We start from the raw sequence: 19147 nt of genomic DNA, 5'->3' as shown, positions 1-19147 counted from the left end.
ATACTAATCATAAACGTTGATAAAAGATACAAGTGTTATACAGAATTATAGAAACTTCTCCTTAATGCAACCGCTGTGTCAGATTTCAAAAAAGCTTTACGGCGAAAGCAAACTTTGCAATAATCTGAGTACAGCGCTCAGATATCAAAACAAGCCATACAGATACCCGCCATTTTGGAGTCAACAGAAGTCACAAATAACATTATAAATATTCACTTACCTTTGATGATCTTCATCAGAATGCACTCCCAGGAATCCCAGTTCCACTATAAATGTTTGTTTTGTTCGATAAAGTTCATATTTATGTCCAAATACCTCCATTTTGTTTGCGCGTTTAGTCCAGCACTCCAAATTCACTAAGCGCGTGAGTTTAGTCCAGACAGACGAAAAGTCAAAAAAAGTTCCATTACAGTTCGTAGAAACATGTCAAACGGTGTATAGAATCAATCTTTAGGATGTTTTTATCATAAATCTGCAATAATATTCCAACCAGACAATAGCCCTTATGTCTATTGTCTTTAGAATTGAAAGGATTATAGGTGATATTTTAGTCACTCAAAAGGCTATTTTACATGGGAATCAGAATCCTTTCGGGACCTTTTTAAGGGCTTACAAATGTCTTAGGAGTACACTTTTTTGTATACATTGTCGATACAACTCTGCAACCAGCTGTCTTCTCCAATATTGGATGACGTACCAGATAATTGGCAGCTGGTGAAGGGACCAATTGTGTAGGCTTGTAGGGAAGACGCAAACGAGTCAGTTAGGTATGTGTACGTTACGGTAGCTGTTAGTCAGCCAGAGCTAGTGAAGTGATTCTATATCAGGAGTCCTACAATTCTCATTTGTCAAGTGCAGCTGTATTAAGTTGGATAGTCTTCAAAGTGGTATTGCGGCAACTAGTATTGTGACAAAAGCTGAGTCGTGGTGTGTTGTATGAGTTTTCCAAGACATTTACAGAGCCGGCTCTCCTGTACTTTTGGTGTTCAGACCCTTTCTGGCTAAACTAATATCGTGAAATGCATTCAATGGGAACTCAAGACTCCCATGTAAAGGTGATTTGTAGCATGAAACAGAATGAACCTGTACTATTTGTAAAATAGGGCAACTTAAAGCTAAAGAGGGGATTCACAAATACCACAACCTCTCTTTGTGAAATGTATTTGTAAAGCAAGTTTGTGTTGAATATTCTCTATTGTGTTTAGTCCTTTAAAAGGTACAGTCTGCAGATGCTACATCCATTTTTGGACTTATGAAATCATAAGTGTTATCATGGATGGTCAGTCCTTGCTTCACATAGCTCTGTCTATGAATTTGAAAGTATTTTTTTTGTCAAGCTCCATCCCTCCCTCAGCTTTTTACAGAGACTGGGCAGGGAAGATGCTTTATCTTTTTAACTGCTGATTGTTGCTTTAAAGATGTGTCCGCATACACAAGGACATGTCATTAAATGTTTTACCTGTTGATCTATTTATGGACTTCAATTAGTATATTATGTCCATGGATTTCAGCTTGTGTTGACTCATATGGGCATCAATAAAACTGAACTTGAATGTTTTTATAAAATCCTGAAATGTTAGCACATTTTAAATGTAGGTGAAAGTGAACTGCATATGCTCAATTAAACATAATCAAGATCTAAACCAATGTTAAATCTGATGCATTTACAGGGTTTTTAACACAACATACGATTGCCCATCCCTTTCCCATTAGTTAATTTCAGCAGCATGACAATAAGGAACAATTCAACTTATTAAAATCCCTCTTATTCTAATCCTCCTGACCTGTTTTACTCTTGCTCCTCCCCCAATACCTTGTTCAACACACGAAGTACGAAGTTCCACTCACTGTAACAGACCAAGTTTGCAGATGCACTTTTAAGGAAAGGTGCTGCAATTCTTCGTCCTCACTTGGCATTCTACAAATGTCCTAGTGTCTTAGGCTATTGCCAATTGAAACTCTGCAGAAGAAGGTTAGAAGGTAAATGGTTTTCAGAGACTGGGGATTTGAGTTTTAGAGAGGACACAGGTAAGGTTATTTGAACTTTTTCACGTTTCTCAAATTGTTTTGTGGTTTTAATCTGATCATGGATACAGGTTATAATGGAATGAGTTTCCCTCTTAACCTGTATAATGGTCTCATAACCAAATGTTGGGTTATTGAGACGACAATATTTATAAACCCACTAAAAGTGCCAGTGTGCACAACTATGGTTTTAGAAGTAGGGGAGGCAGAAAGTGGCGGGGTCCTCCCCCAGACATTTTTTTTTTTGCCACCTAAAGCCCATTTCCTGCATTTCTAGACAATTTGACATGATCCATGGCACTTCTATCCAGTTATTTTTAGAACATCAAAAAGGGCCATTGTCATCAAGCTAGCTAAGAGATCATTATTAAACATGTTAAGGGATTTATAAAAGACCAAACTAGAGAAAAGGTAATTCAAGAATCAATATTGTATTGCACCTTGAACCAAATAGCCTAACAAATGGAACTTAAAAACGCAAAATACAATGACTTTTGATGGTCTTTAGGAAGACTTCCTCTATATCAAACATATTTAGTCGGACAATTGTTAAAGTTTTCATGAATATATATAGTTATAGTCTTCACTTTTTCAGACTCTGTTTTGTCATTTACCCAGAAAGTAATCCATGGGGCCAAGAGAGACAGTCATCTATGGTTCAAATTTGTTTCAAAAGCCACGGCCAACTTAAGCTAACTTTAGGCAACAATAACCAAAAAACTATGGGAGTGATAGGGACAAGCTCACCGTGTAAAAGTAACTTTGAACCAAGTTTTTGAGTTGATTTGGTCATGCTTAAGTTGATTTGGTGAGGTTGCCCCTGGTAAACATGGTGAGGTTGCCCCTATCTGTTTTCTTTATTGGTTAAGTTAGCAGTGGCTTTTGAAACAAAATAAAACTGTGGATGACAGTCTCTCCTGGCCCCATTTGACCTCTTTCATGGCACATGGACAAATTGAAGTAAAAAAATGTAAAGATCCTTTAACATTTTATTTGGTCCCTTCAAAATTGAAACACTTTAGCCCCGGAACATTTAGTTTAATACCCTCAGCATATAATCAAATGATGTGCCAGAACAGGAGCTACACAGACCTTTATCTGAAGGAGTACTTCACTGATTCACGTTATTTAGGCTGTATTTTGTGATGACATTGGCCTACTTTGATACACAAACTGTAAGTGAATGTCACAATAGTTTTGGTCCCCTAATGTCACGTCCTGACCATAGAAAGATATTATTTTCTATGGTAGAGTAGGTCAGGGCGTGACAGGGTTTTTTCTCTCTATGTTTTCTAATTCTATGTTTAGGTTCTAGTTTTGTATTTCTATGTTGGGGTTTGTTTGGGATGATCTCCAATTAGAGGCAGCTGGTCCTCGTTGTCTCTAATTGGAGATCATACTTAAGTAGGGGTTTTCCACCTGGGTTTTGTGGGTGATTAGTTTTGAGTAATGTCTGTTTCACCTCTGTGTCACGGTTTGTTTTTTTGTCATTCAAGTTTAATTATGTATTGCATAGTTTCACAGTATAAATAAAATGTGGAACGACACACACGCTGCACTTTGGTCCGCTCATTCCTACGACAACCGTGACATAATCTCCCACCACAATATGACCAAGCAACGTGGTATGGACCAGTGGACTTTTGAGGAGATTAGGAGGAATATATCCTTGACTTTGGAAGAAGTAGTGGCAGGAGACAAGAGCCTGCCAGGGAAGCAGGTGGAAGCAGCGAAGGAGACCCGGCTACGAAGTCGGGAAGGACGGCCACCGAAACCCCAAGAAAATTTTGGGGGGGTGGCACATGGAGCAGTCGGCGGAGCCGAGGAGGGAACCAGAACCAATCCAGGAGAAAAGAGATATTGGAGAGTTGTTGAGTTGGTGGAGGATGCACGGATTTTTCCCAAAGGAACGTGTTATCAGTTTGGTGCCACCTGAGTCAGCTCCCCGCACTCGCCCTGAGGTGCGTGTTACCAGTCTGGCGTCACCTGTACCTGCTCCACGCACCCGGCCTCCAGTGCGCCTGCCCAGTCCGGGGTGTCCTGTTCCTGCTCCCCGCACTCGCCCTGAGGTGCATGTTACTAGTCTGGCATCACCTGTGCAAGCCCCACTCATCAGGCCCCCAGTGCGCATTCCCAGTCCGGAGCTTCCGGCGACAGTTCCCAGTCCGGAGCTTCCGGCGACAGTTCCCAGTCCGGAGCTTCCGGCGACAGTTCCCAGTCCGGAGCTTCCGGCGGTGGCCTGCAGCCCGGAACCTCCGGTGGCGGTCTGTAATCCGGTTCCTCCGATGACGATCCATGGGCTGGTGGTACTGAAGCAGAGGAATCAGCGGGCGGAGCGGGGGTTACGCCCCGAACCGGAGCCGCCGCCTCTGTGGGAGGATCCGCTGGATGATAGGGTTCTGGGTACTGCACCGGAGCCACCATATACAAGTTACCCACCCTGCCCTCCTTTTTTTCCCTCTTTTTTTTTTGGGGGGGGGGGTTGTTGTTTTTGTCTAGGTGCGGTCGGAGTCCACACCTTTGGGGGGGGGGGTGTAATGTCACGTCCTGACCATAGAAAGATGCTATTTTCTATGGTAGAGTAGGTCAGGGCGTGACAGGGTTTTTTCTCTCTATGTTTTCTAATTCTATGTTTAGATTCTAGTTTTGTATTTCTATGTTGGGGTTTTGTTTGGGATGATCTCCAATTAGAGGCAGCTTGTCCTCGTTGTCTCTAATTGGAGATCATACTTAAGTAGGGGTTTTCCACCTGGGTTTTGTGGGTGATTAGTTTTGAGTAGTCTGTTTCACCTCTGTGTCACGTTTGTTTTTTTGTCATTCAAGTTTATTTATGTATTGCATAGTTTCACAGTATAAATAAAATGTGTAACGACACACGCTGCACTTTGGTCCGCTCATTCCTACGACAACCGTGACAGCTAAAATGGGTGGACTACGTACAAAAAGTGCTGTAATTTCGAAACGGTTCACACAAGATGGATGACAATACCTTCAAATTAAATCTGACAATCTGCACTTAATCTCAGTCATTGTATCATTTCAAATCCAAAGTGTTGGAGTACAGAGCAACAACAACAACAACAACAACAACAACAACAAATTCACTGTCACAATACTTTTGGAGCTCTGTAAGTTCCTGGGAGTCTTAGCTTTCAGGAATGGGGTCATAATAGGTAATAACCCAAACTGCCAAATTCACACACTGTCACGCTCGCTATAGAAGCCGCTGGTTGCGGTGTCAAACTTGCCTGGCTACCCATCATATCGCTCCGGCAAAACACCACGCCCACTAACATTTCTTCTCTACGATGAGTATGGATTTGCTTCCCCCCGACGACTTCTCGAATCGGAACACATTCAAACCATTCTGATTGGTCCGAGAAACCGAATTCCTGAACCATATAATTTTGGCTTAAGCACAAACGACTTCTAGGATAGCAGGTTCCCACTGATGTATGGAGCGATCGATAGAGCATCGAAATTCAATTCTGGATGAGTCGCCAGGCAAGTATTAAGGGTCCTAAAGCACTGCTACGGCACTTTTTCTATAACATTTAAATTATTATAATTGTTGGGGGGGGGTTGTCGGGGAAGTTGTGCCCCTGTTTACTAAACAGTATAAAGTTTTGTCCTGCAGTGGCTTCAGAAAGTATTCATACCCCTTGACATATTCCACATTTTGTTGTTACAGCCTGAAAAAAAAAAAAAGTATTAAATATTATTTTCTCATCCATCTACATACAATACCCCATAATGACAAAGTTAAACCATGTTTTTAGACATTTTTGCAAATCATTGAAAAGGAAATGCAGAAATATCTAATTTGCACAAGTATTCACACCCCTGAGTCAATGCATGTTAGAATCGCCTTTGGCAGCGATTTATAGCTGTGTCCATTACACCATTCAAAGTATAATTAATAACTTCACCATGCTCAAAGGGATATTTGTCATTTTTACCCATCAACCAAAAGGTGCCCTTCTTTGTGACACATTGGAAAACCTCTCTGGTCTTTGAGTTGATTCTGTGTTAAATTCACTGCTCGGCTAAGGGACCTTACAATTATCTGTATGTGTGGGGTATGTTAAACATAATTATTGCACACAGAGTGAGTCCATGCAACTTATTATGTGACTTGTTTGCAAATGTTTACTCCGTAACTTATTTAGGCTTGCCATAACAAAGGGGTTGAATACTTATTGACTCAAGACATTTCAGCTTTTCTTTTTAATTAATTTGTGAACATTTCTAAAAACAATATGGGGTATTACAGTTTAAGTCGGAAGGTTACAGTTTAGTTAAGGTTGGAGTCATTAACTCGTTTTTCAACCACTCCACAAATTTCTTGTAAACAAACTACAGTTTTGGCAAGTCGGTTAGGACATTTACTTTGTGCATGACACAAGTAATTTTTCCAACAATTGTATACCGACAGATTATTTCACTAATAATTCGCTGTATCACTCTGCCTTCAAACAGCTTGGAAAATTCCAGAAAAAGATGTCATGGCTTTAGAAGCTTCTGATAGGCTAATTGACATCATCATTTGAGTCAATTGGAGGTGTACCTGTGGATGTATTTCAAGGCCTACCTTCAAACTCAGTGCCTCTTTACTTGACATCATGGGAAAATCAAAAGAAATCAGCCAAGACTTCAGAAAAAAATTGTAGACCTCCACAAGTCTTGTTCATCCTTGGGAGTAATTTCCAAATGCCTGAAGGTACCACGTTCATCTGAACAAACAATAGTACGTAAGTATAAACACCATGGGACCACGCCGCCGTCATAACGCTCAGGAAGGAGGAGCGTTCTGTCTCCTAGATATGAATGTACTTTGGTGCAAAAGTGCAAATAAATCCCAGAACAACAGCAAAGGACCTTGTGAAGATGCTGGAGGAAACGGTTACAAAAGTATCTATATCCACAGTAAAATGAGTCCCATATCAACATAACCTGAAAGGCCGCTCATCAAGGAAGAAGCCACTGCTCCAAAACCGCCATAAACAAGCCAGACTACGGTTTACAACTGCACATGGGGACAAAGTTGTACTTTTTGGAGAAATGTCCTCTGGTCTGATGAAACAAAAACAGAACTCTTTGGCCATAATGACCATTGTTCTGTTTGGAGGAAAAAGGGGGAGGCTTGCAAGCCGGAGAACATCGTCCCAACCGTGAAGCACGGGGGTGGCAGCATCATGTTGTGGGGGTGCTTTGGAGGGACTGGTGCATTTCACAAAATAGATGGCATCATGAGGAAGAAAATGATGTGGATACATTGAAGCAACATCTCAAGACATCAGTCAGGAAGTTAAAGCTTGGTCTCAAATGGGTCTTCCAAATGGACAATGACCCCAAGCATACTTCAAAAGTTGTGGCAAAATGGCTTAAGGACAACAAAGTCAAGGTATTGGAGTGGCCATCACAAAGCCCTGACCTCAATCCTATAGAAAATGTGTGGGCAGAACTGAAAAAGCGTGTGCGAGCATGGAGGCCTACAAACCTGACTCAGTTACACCAGCTCTGTCAGGAGGAATGGGCCAAAATTCACCCAACTTATTGTGGGAAGCTTGTGGAAGGCTACCCAAAACATTTGACCCAAGTTAAACAATTTAAAGACAATGCTACCAAATACTAATTGAGTGTATGTAAACTTCTGACCCACTGGGAATGTGATGAAAGAAATAAAAGCTGAAATAAATCATTCTCTCTACTATTATTCTGACATTTCACATTCTTAATATAAAGTGGTGGTCATAACTGACCTAAGACAGGGAATTATTACTAGGATTAAATGTCAGGAATTGTGAAAACTGAGTTTAAATATATTTGGCTAAGGTGTATGTGAACTTCCGTCTTCAACTCTCTGTATCCATTTAAAAAAAAGGAACTGTATGTGTATCCATTTAAAAAAAGGAAAGGGTTGTGAGTACTTTCTGAAGACACTATATATGACATTTTATCTGTAAATTTAATTGTAGTTGAAAGGTCAAAAGGTGCTATATCATATCCTCTACACCGTAATTTATACTCATTATGCATACATCCTATTCAGTCCCAAGAAACACCTGGAGCATCTGATTCTACCATCCAACACGACAAAGAGGACAAAGCAATGGATGGAGAACATATCACTGAACGACCCCGACCAGGCTTTGTCCTGGCAGACTACGTCGTCTTTGCTGCCATGCTGCTCGTTTCCATGGGAATAGGGCTGTTCCAGGCCCTGAAGAAGAAACCGGGTGACGCTAAGGTGGATGACTTCTTCACCGGTGGCCGTAGTATGCCAGCCGTACCCGTGGGAATGTCACTGTGTGCCAGCTTCATGTCAGCTGTCCAGGTCCTGGGAGTGCCAGCCGAAGCCTCCCTCTATGGTTTTAAGTTCCTCTACATGTGCCTCGGGCAAACCATCAACTCCTGTCTGACTGCATACCTGTTCCTGCCAGTGTTCTACCGCCTTGGTATCACCAGCACCAATGAGGTTTTGTTACCCTTTACATTGACAGTATCCATAGAGATGCCATGCACATACAATACATAGCTACTAGATCAATGCAAGTAAGAAATGGGGTTATGGCCTAGCAACTGTTGAACTTTAAATGTTTGTGTGTATGGGGAAGGCAGGGGGAGGGATAGGAAGAACAGTATGTGTGGAAGGATGCTGTTTTGTTACAATTACTCTTTGCTTTGCTGTCACAGTACCTCAAGATGAGATTTGGCAGAGAGATGCAGCTGCTTGGAAGTGTCCAGTTTATAGTCTCAACAGTAAGTAAGGCAAACTGATAGAGCATGCGCGAAGTCATCCTCATATGACTTATGTATAATGTTGAGGACAGAATGTGTGTGTGCATGCATACATACATACATGCATGCATGCATGCATGCATGCATGCATGCATACAAGCATGCATGCATACATACATATTAGGTGTGTGTGTGTATAACATATAGCGTCAATTGGCCATTGATTTAAACTTTATCATTTTTTCCAGCTGCTCTACACAGGAATTGTGATCTATGCTCCAGCCTTAATCATGAGCCAAGGTATGACCTCTGGAGAAGCACAATAATGTGTACGCAACCTCCTGTATGTAATTCATTATAAATGCATGTATGACTATAGAGACCATGAGCTGTTGTGAAGGCTTAGTAAGCGTTATAATGCTCTATACCACCTGTGTGTGATACATTATCAATGTGTTACGTATAATTGTTATTAATATGTTTTAATTATTGTATTCCAGCCACTGGGCTCAATATGTGGGCATCCCTCTTCTCAACTGGGTTCATTTGTACTGTTTACACCACATTGGTAAGACGCCTTCTATGAAGTATGGAGAATGCCTTCTCCATACTTCATAGCAAATGGACTGTATTAGCACAGGGTGCTACTCTGAATCTATCTTGTCTGCCTGTCCTCCGCACCACAGGGGGGCATGAAAGCAGTCATCTGGACAGACGTGTTCCAGATCCTGGTCATGCTCTCTGGCTTCATCGCCATCTTCATCCAGGGCACTGTTTTGGTTGGTGGGCCAGCAATGGTTTTGGAGATTGCCAACAATGGATCACGAATGAACTTTAATGAGTAAAAAACTGCCTTTTATTCAACTAACAATATGCCTTTCAGCTATCCATTGCACAATCGCCCCCAAAAAATCACACTTGCCATGACTACACCATCAATACCTTCTCTTTTGATCAGTTTTGACTTCGACCCAAGGAGGCGATACACATTCTGGAGCTTTACTGTTGGCGGTACGCTGTTGTGGCTGTCCATGTATGGTGTGAACCAGGCACAGGTGCAACGCTACATCTCCTGCAGAACAGAGCGACAGGCCCAGTGGTGAGTGCAGACGTCCGCTTTCAGCAAAGCCTATGCTGGATCACAGTTTCTTATTTTCACATAAGATAAACCAAGATGATGTATGATCAAGATCATATGCAAATTCACATTTTGTGAAATATATTAATGTATTTTTAATGCTGCCAATGAATAAAAGCAGATTTTAGATTCTTTAGACCTTCCTATATAAAAAAGGGAGGAATATAACTGTAACCAACTGGACTAGTAGTTACAGGAAATAAAATAAACTGGTAATACGCAACCCCTTGGTTTGAAATCCAAGATGTAGCCGTCAGACGTCTATGTCCTGTCGTGTCCCTTGTATATATCTTTTTATATAAGAAGAGTTCTAGCTCGACCACCCAGTAGAGCGGAGACTGTTTAATGTATTTAAGATGGATTTGATTCTGACAATCTTGGTCTTGCTGCTGCTCCAGTTTCAACTGCTCTGCCTACGGCTATGGAACCCTAACCAGTTCACCGGATGTGCTACCTTGTCCCGGACCTGCTGTTTTTGACTCTCTTTCTCTCTATCGTAGCTGCTGTCTGTAAAAATGAATGCTCGGCAATGAAAAGCCAACTGGGTTTTAGGCTGGCTTTCTGTATAGCACTTTGTGACATCTGCTGATGTAAAAAGGGCTTTATAAATACATTTGATTGATTGATTATATCTTTTTAAAATATTTTCCTAAACCTCAACTTCTAAATACTCTCCTGCAACCTGCCTCACCCAATGTGGTGTGGATCTGTTTTTTCTAAAGTATTTCTAATTACTTTGGATCTGGAATCCCTCAACTGAAGCTAGATGGCTAACTACCTACCAGCTATCAGTCAGCAAACCACTGCTAGCAGTCATCAGCTAACCTTTAGCTCGGAAAGCTCTCGCCAGTTCGACCAACGTGACTCAAACCAGAGCATAACGGACCACCGTACCTTCTCCGCTATGCAATCTGGATTCAGAGCTGGTCATGGGTGCACCTCAGCCACGCTCAAGGTCCTAAACGACGACATAACCGCCATCGATAAGAGACATTACTGTGCAGCCGTATTCATCGACCTGGCCAAGGCTTTCGACTCTGTCAATCACCACATTCTTATTGGCAGACTCGACAGCCTTGGTTTCTCAAATGATTGCCTCACCTGGTTTACCAACTACTTCTCTGATAGAGTTCAGTGTGTCAAATCGGAGGGCCTGTTGTACGGACCTCTGGCAGTCTCTATGGGGGTGCCACAGGGTTCAATTCTTGGGCCGACTCTTCTCTGTATACATCAATGATGTCACTCTCGCTGCTGGTGATTCTCTGATCCACCTCTATGCAGACGACACCATTCTGTATACTTCTGGCCACTCTTTGGACACTGTGTTAACTAACCTCCAGACGAGCTTCAATGCCATACAACTCTCCTTCCGTGGCCTCCAACTTCTCTTAAATGCAAGTAAAACTAAATGCATGTTATTCAATCGATCACTGCCCGCACCTGCCCGCCCGTCCAGCATCACTACTCTGGACGGCTCTGACTTAGAATACGTGGACAACTACAATTACCTAGGTGTCTGGTTAGACTGTAAACTCTCCTTCCAGACTCACATTAAGCATCTCCAATCCAAAATTAAATCTAGAATCGGCTTCCTATATCGCAACAAAGCATCCTTCACTCATGCTGCCAAACATACCCTCGTAAAACTGACCATCCTACCGATCCTCGACTTCGGCGAAGTCATCTATATAATAGCCTCCAACACTCTACTCAGCAAATTGGATACAGTCTATCACAGTGCCATCCGTTTTTCCACCAAAGCCCCATACACTACCCACCACTGCGACCTGTACGCTCTCGTTGGTTGGCCCTCGCTTCATACTCGTCGCCAAACCCACTGGCTACAGGTTATCTACAAGTCTCTGCTAGGTAAAGCCCCGCCTTACCTCACCTTACTGGTCACCTTAGCAGCACCCACTCGTAGCACGCACTCCAGCAGGTATATCTCACTGGTCACCCCCAAAGCCAATTCCTACTTTGGTCGCCTTTCCTTCTAGTTCTCTGCTGCCAATGACTGGAACGAACTGCAAAAATCACTGAAGCTGGAGACTCATATCTCCCTCACTAGCTTTAAGCACCAGCTGTCAGAGCAGCTCACAGATCACTGCACCTGTACATATCCCATCTGTAAACAGCCCATCCAACTACCTCATCCCCATACTGTATTTATTTTATTTCTCTTGCTCCTTTGCACCCCAGTATCTCTACTTGCACATTCATCTTCTGCACATCTACCATTCCAGTATTTAATTGCTATATTGTAATTACTTCGCCACCATGGCCTATTTATTGCCTTATCTCCCTTATCTTACCTCATTTGCACTCACTGTATATAGACTTTTTGTTTTCTTTTTTTCCTACTGTATTATTGACTCTATGTTTTGTTTATTCCATGTGTAACTCTGTGTTGTTTGTGTCAAATTGCTATGCTTTATCTTGGCCAGGTCGCAGTTGCAAATGAGAACTTGTTCTCAACTGGCCTACCTGGTTAAATAAAGATCAAATAAAAATGATACAGAAGCAAAGGGGAGTTCTGAAATACTAAGGAACCCTGACGCATACAGGCTATCAAATTAATTTGAAGAGAAGCACAGTGCAAGTTCAATAGTTTGTTATACAGTAAGTCAAATGAGCAATGGTGTTTTTATTATTTCCAAAGAAGAGCCACAATTCACAATCACTTCACACATGAAAGGCTGATTACTGATAGTAATGTTCAGAGAAAATTATAACCAGAAGGATGTAATGATTCCCAAATCACTCCAGAATGACTCACTTTACTCTATAGGACGCACTGCACTTCTGTAAGAAAAATGTTCAGTATATGTTTAGACAAGGGCTCTCCAACCCTATTCCTGGAGAGCTACTCTCCTGTAGGTTTTCAATCCAACCCCAGTTGTAACTAACCTGATTCAACCATCTGATTGTTAGAATCAGGTGCGCTAGATTAGGGTTGGAGTGAAAAACGTACAGGACAGTAGCTCTCCAGGAACAGGGATGGAGAGGCCTGGTTTAGACCATCACTCAAATGATGGCAGTCCAGCACAGTCCCTGTCCCAGATTAGTTGGACTAGAGGGGTGTCCATGTCTTACCCACAAGACCAAGGTCCTTATTCATAAAGTGCGATCCTCAGATAACGAGTGCTGATCTAGGATCAGTTTTGCCTTTTATTATATAATGAATAAGATCAGCACTCCTACTCTGAAACTGTACGAATATGGGCCCTGGAAATGATCTGTATGGCAACAAGGAGGAACAGGACGTCTACTGTTTGGCAACAAGGAGGAACAGGACGTCTACTGATAAAACACTGTCTATTGACCGATAATATAGAACAAGGATGTTTGCTGAAAAATAATGTCCCACAAGGCTGTAATGGACTAAACGTAGATGTTTGCTTGTCCTTCTCTGCAGGGCGTTGTTTGTCAACCAAGTGGGCTTGTGTCTCGTTGTGGGCAGTGCAGCCACCTGCGGCATTGTCATGTTTGCCTTTTACTCCCACTGTGACCCTTTGAAGTCTGGAAAGATTGCTGCTCCAGACCAGGTAATGGCATAACTACTACAATCTACACCAGTGGTTCCCAACTTTTGTTGTAGCCTCAGACAAACATACCTGATTCAACTCATTGAGGGCCTGATGATTAGTTGACAAGTTGAATCAGGTGTGCTTGACAAGGACTACAATACAGATGTGCACTGTTGGGGGTATTCGGGGACCGGAGTGGTCCTAAAGAGGTGGTCCTAAAGTGAAATCTACATCCACTAAAGTAAATGCACCCAATGAACTTTCACAGAATTGTAAACATTTGATTTTCTCCCTTTTTTATGAAATGATTGCGCTTGTGTTAATATTTGGGCTCTAATACATTTCCCCTCTTCTCTCTTTCAAAGTATATGCCATACTTGGTGCTGGACATCTTTCAAGACCACCCAGGCTTTCCCGGTCTTTTTCTGGCTTGTGCATACAGTGGCACCCTGAGGTATCCAATCCCTATCTGTAATATGCATCAAGTCATAAATCAGCATATGACTGACACCACTGATGACATCAATGCTGGTAATTCACTGCTTTACAGTACTGCCTCCACCAGCATCAACGCCATGGCAGCTGTTACCATGGATGATCTACTGAAACCACATCTAGCCAACATGTCACAGAAGAGGTTGATTTTAATTTCCAGAGGGTTGTGTAAGTGCAATTTTAAAGTTGTACTTTTGTATTAGGTCAGCAACTCTTTCTCTAAAGTGAAAAACACCTTAAATAGTTTGATTATTTAATAATGTGGTACAAAACAATGTGGTACAAAACAATGTGACCTTATCAAGCTGGCGTTGTAGCATCTAATGTGTCGCTGTGTTTTAGCTTTCATGTATGGGGCTGGATGTATCACGGTGGCTGCTCTCTCAACCTTCTTGGACTGGGGAGTTCTTCAAGTAGGTTCCTCCCTGCACCATATTACATTCCTCCTCATGTTTAAAGTCTCTGTAGGCCACGGACTCAGATCAGGTACACAAAAGGCTTTCTTATGGACACCAATACAAGTATACCAAAATGCTGTCCTGACATACAGCCATAAGCCTTGGGACTGAGAATAATGAAGGATTTGTCCAGTGTCACATTGTCCCTATTCTTCTCCTCCTCAGGGGTCCTTCACAGTCATGGGAGTGGTCAGTGGCCCACTTCTTGGGGCTTTCATCCTGGGGATGTTTGTTCCCGCTAGTAACAGGCCGGTGAGTTGGACAAGATGCTGTTTGCACAATGGGAACATTTGGGAAGAGAGAAGAGTCGCTGCTCATGTAATAAGAGTTACAGGGGTGTCCGTTCTATTTTGATGCTTAGGAGGGTGCTATGATTTGTTATGGGGGTATTGCCCAGTACCCTTATTCACCTTTGTAATTTTAACCCTCCATAGGAAGATTATTGGTACAGCTAATTCCACAGTTTTGTTTTAGCTCATTCCAGAGAATTCCATAATGACTGATTGCCTTCAGAGATTATATTACAAGTCTTTTTACTTTTGTCTTCAGGGCGTGTTTAGTGGCGTGGCGGTGGGCTTCTCCATCTCCTTGTGGCTGGTCATTGGATCAACCCTCCATCCTCCCAGTCTGCAGACCATGGGAGTCCTGCCCACCTATACAGATCAGTGTCCATCAAGTAACAGCACAGTCAACAGCAGCCTGGGCATGGACACACCCTCCGCCTCCATGCCGCTTCCCCAATATCAACATGGGTGAGGAAGACATATGGAGAGACATACTAACAAACTGAGAGTAGTACCACCAGTAGAAGTAGCAAAAGTGTGTTATTATCATCAATCAATCATATATCTCATTAAAGTGTTCATAACTTGTCTCTTATCTTGAATGTTGGATAGTATATGGCCCAGATGTTCCTGGTCCAGTCACATGGTTAGGAAAGGCTCTTATGAGATACGCTGACCAAGGAAACATTTCTCCACAGACTGACGAGTCTGCAGAACTTTTATTCCATGTCCTACCTCTACTTTGGTGCTGTGGGGACAATTTCAGTGGTGCTGGTTGGGGTAGCTGTGAGCTATGCAACAGGTAATAAAAGTACGATTTCTTTATCGTTTCCTCAATGTTTTTATTGTTTAATACCATGTCTTGACCATTCAGCTCAGACAGACATACAGTGCATTTGGAAAGTATTCAGACCCCTTGACTTTTTCCACATTTTGTTACATTACAGCCTTATTCTAAAATGTATTCCTTTTTTTTTGCCTCAATTAATAAATAATACCCCATAATGGCAAAGCAAAAACAGTTTTTTTTTAAAATGTTTGCATGGTTACATAAGTATTCAGACCCTTTACTCAGTACTTTGTTGAAGGACCTTAGGCAGTGATTACAGACTTGATTCTTCTTGGGTATGATGCTACAAGCTTACCACATCTGTATTTGGGGAGTTTCTCCTATTCTGCTCTGCATATCCTCTGTCAGGTTGGATGGAGAGCGTCGCTGTACAGCTATTTTCAGGTTTCTCTAGAGATGTTAGATTGGGTTCAAGTCCGTGCTCTAGCTGGGCCACTCAAGGACATTCAGAGACTTGTCCCGAAGCCTCTCTTGCTTTCTTGGCTGTGTGCTTAGGGTCGATGTCCTGTTGGAAGGTGAACCTTCACCCCAGTCTGAGGTCCTGAGTGCTCTGGAGCAGGTTTTCATCAAGGATCTCTCTGTACTTTGCTCCGTTCATCTTTCCCTCGATCCTTACTAGCCTCCCAGTCCCTGCCGCTGAAAAACATCCCCACAGCATGATGCTGTCACCATGCTTCACCATAGGGATGGTGCGTGGTATCCTCCAGACGTGACGCTTGGCATTCAAGCCAAAGAGTAAAATCTTAATTTCATCAGACCAGAGAATCATGTTGGTGGAGTGCTGCAGATATGGTTGTCCTTCTAGAAGGTTCTCCCATCTCCACAAAGGAACTCTGGAGCTCTGTCAGAGTGACCATCGGGTTCTTGGTCACCACCCTGACCAAGGCCCTTCTGCCCCGATTGCTCAGTTTGGCCAGGCGGCCAGCTCTAGGAAGAGTCTTGGTGGTTCAAAACTTCTTCCATTTAAGAATGACGGAGGCCACTGTGTTCTTGGGGACCTTCCTTGCTGCAGACATTTTTTTCTTACCCTTCCCCAGATCTGTGCCTCGACACAATCTTGTCTTGGAGCTTTTCGGACAATTCCTTCGACCTTATGGCTTAGTTTTTGCATGCACTGTCAACTATGGGACCTTATATAGACAGGAGTGTGCCTTTCAAAATCATGTCCAATCAATTGAATTAACCACATGTGGACTCCAATCAAGTTGTAGGAACATCAAAAATGATCAATGGAAACAGGATGCACCTGAGCTCAATTTCGAGTTTCACAGCAAAGGGTCTGAATACTTATGTAAATAAGGTATTTCTGTTTTGTTTTTTTATAAATTAGCAAAATATTCTACAAAACTGTTTTCACTTTGTCGTTATAGGGTATTGTGTGTAGATTGAAGAAAACATTTCATTTTATCCAGAATAAGGCTGTAACCTAACAACATTTGGAAAAAGAGAAGGGGTCTGAATACTTTCCGAATGCACTGTATATATTGTGTGTGTGTGTGTGTGTCAGCAAACCACTGCTAGCAGTCATGTGTAATTATATTTTCTGTTTAAACAGGACCTACCAAGAGAAATACCATTGACCCTGGCTTGCTCTGGTGGGACTTACAACAGAAAACCCTGGACAGTCAGATGGACAATCCACAGATGGTGCCTCTACATCACTTGCACAATGAAGATGTTGGTGAAAAAGAGGCCCTGAGCGCTACGCGGAAACTACCTTAACTCAATGTTCCCCAATAAAGTATAGAGAGCTTTGAGAGAAGAGGTGGACACACACACACAGTACCAGTCAAAGGTTTGGACACCTACTCATTCAAGGGTTTTTCTTTATTTTACTATTTTCTACATAGTATAATAATAGTGAAGACATCAAAACTATGAAATAACACACATGGAATCATGTAGTAACCAAAAAAGTGTTGAACAAATCTAAATATATTTTATATTCTTCAAAGTTGCCTCCCTTTGCCTTGATGACAGCTTTGCACACTAAGCATTCTCTCAACCAGCTTCACCTGGAATGCTTTTCCAACAATCTTGAAGGAGTTCTCACAAATGCTGAGCACTTGTTGGCTGCTTTTCTTCACTCTACGGTCCAACTCATCCCAAACAATCTCAATTAGGTTGAGGTCGGGTGATTGTGGAGGCCAGGTCATCTGAAGCAGCACTCCATCACTCTCCTTCTTGGTCAAATAGCCCTTACACAGCCTGGAGGTTTGTTGGGTTATTGTCGTGTTGAAAAACAAATGATAGTCCCACTAAGCACAAACCAGATGGGATGGCTTATCGCTGCAGAATGCAGTGGTAGTCATGCTGGTTAAGTGTGCCTAGAATTCTAAATAATTCAGACCGTGTCACCAGCAAAGCACCATCACACCTCCATGCTTCACAGTGGGAACTACACATGCGGAGATCATCCGTTCACCCACTCTGCGTCTCACAAAGACACGGCAGTTGTAACCAAAAATCTCAAATTTGGACTCATCAGACCAAAGGAAAGATTTCCACTGGTGTAATGTCTATTGTTTGTGTATCTTGGCCCAAGCAAGTCTCTTCCTCTTATTGGTGCCCTTTAGTAGTGGTTTCTTTGCAGAAATTCAACCATGAAGGCCTGATTCACGCAGTCTCCTCTGAACAGTTGATGTTGAGATGTGTCTATTACTTGAACTCTGTGAAGCATTTATTTGTGCTGCAATCTCTGAGGCTGGTAACTCTAATGAACGTATCCTCTGCAGCAGAGAACTCTGGGTCTTCCTTTCCTGTGGCGGTCCTCATGAGAGCCAGTTTCATCATAGCGCTTGATGGTTTTTGCCTCAGCACTTGAAGAAACCTTCAAAGTTCTTGACATTTTCCAGATTGACTGACCTTCATGTCTTAAAGTAACGATGGACTGTCATTTCTCTTTGCTTATTGGAGCTGTTCTTGCCATAATATGGACTTGGTCTTTTACCAAATAGGGCTATCTTCTTTATACCACCCCTACCTTGTCACACCACAACTGATTGGCTCAAACTCATTAAGAAGGAAAGAAATTCCACAAATTAACTTCTAACAAGGCACTACCTCATGAAGCCACCCTTTACCTCATGAAGCTGATTGAGATAAGGCCAAGAGTGTGCAAAACTGTCATCAAGGCAAAGGGTGGCTATTTGAAGAATCTCAAATATAAAATATATTTGGGTTTTTTAACACTTTTTTGGATACATTATTCCATATGTGTTATTTCATAGTTGTGAAGTCTTCACTCTTATTCTACAATGTAGAAAATAGTAAAAATAAAGAAAAACCCTTGAATGAGTAGGTGTGTCAACTTTTGACTGGTACTGTATATCTCTATATCGAAAGGGACAGAAATTGTCATCCTCAAGCACAGCAGTTTAATTGAGGTTCTTCAGCAACATGTACATCATGTAAAATGATCTGAGGTAGCCAGTATATGTTCATATCATGGGTTTTGAATAGAATATTTTGGGTGGGACACATGGTCTTTCATTTTAAAAGGAGATTTCATTGTGGTAATATAAGGGGATATAGCAGACCTAGATCAATGCTGATTTAGCTTGGAGTATGCACTTTTGGGACATAGTACCGGGAAAACTAAATCAAGTGCAGCTCAACTATTTGAAAGC

General features: G+C 42.1%; 1 protein-coding gene across 1 annotated transcript; it reads left to right on the top strand.

Annotated features, from left to right (window-relative positions):
• The first annotated feature begins 1731 nt into the window (after nt 1-1731).
• Nucleotides 1732-17360, top strand: slc5a5 (solute carrier family 5 member 5). Its single transcript, XM_014149454.2, has 15 exons — nt 1732-2028; nt 8078-8503; nt 8722-8787; nt 9015-9066; nt 9267-9334; nt 9453-9607; nt 9725-9865; nt 13320-13449; nt 13797-13885; nt 13982-14094; nt 14269-14339; nt 14550-14636; nt 14934-15136; nt 15367-15470; nt 17074-17360. Exons 2-15 carry the CDS (start codon nt 8138-8140, stop codon nt 17238-17240), a joined length of 1812 nt encoding a protein of 603 aa, XP_014004929.1. The 5' UTR covers nt 1732-2028; nt 8078-8137; the 3' UTR covers nt 17241-17360.
• The last annotated feature ends 1787 nt before the right edge of the window (nt 17361-19147 follow it).

This window comes from Salmo salar, chromosome ssa16 (genome assembly GCF_905237065.1).
Source record: "Salmo salar chromosome ssa16, Ssal_v3.1, whole genome shotgun sequence".
NCBI lineage: Eukaryota > Metazoa > Chordata > Actinopteri > Salmoniformes > Salmonidae > Salmo > Salmo salar.
The sequence above is the reverse complement of the archived record's forward strand: the minus strand, read 5'-3'. Positions and strand labels throughout refer to the sequence as shown.

Coding starts and splice junctions, on each gene's coding strand:
- slc5a5 (XM_014149454.2), top strand. CDS start 8,138: ATGGATGGAGAACATATCACTGAACGACCCCGACCAGGCTTTGTCCTG. Junction 8,788..9,014: donor TCCAGTTTATAGTCTCAACA/GTAAGTAAGGCA, acceptor CATTTTTTCCAG/CTGCTCTACACAGGAATTGT. Junction 15,137..15,366: donor CTTCCCCAATATCAACATGG/GTGAGGAAGACA, acceptor ATTTCTCCACAG/ACTGACGAGTCTGCAGAACT.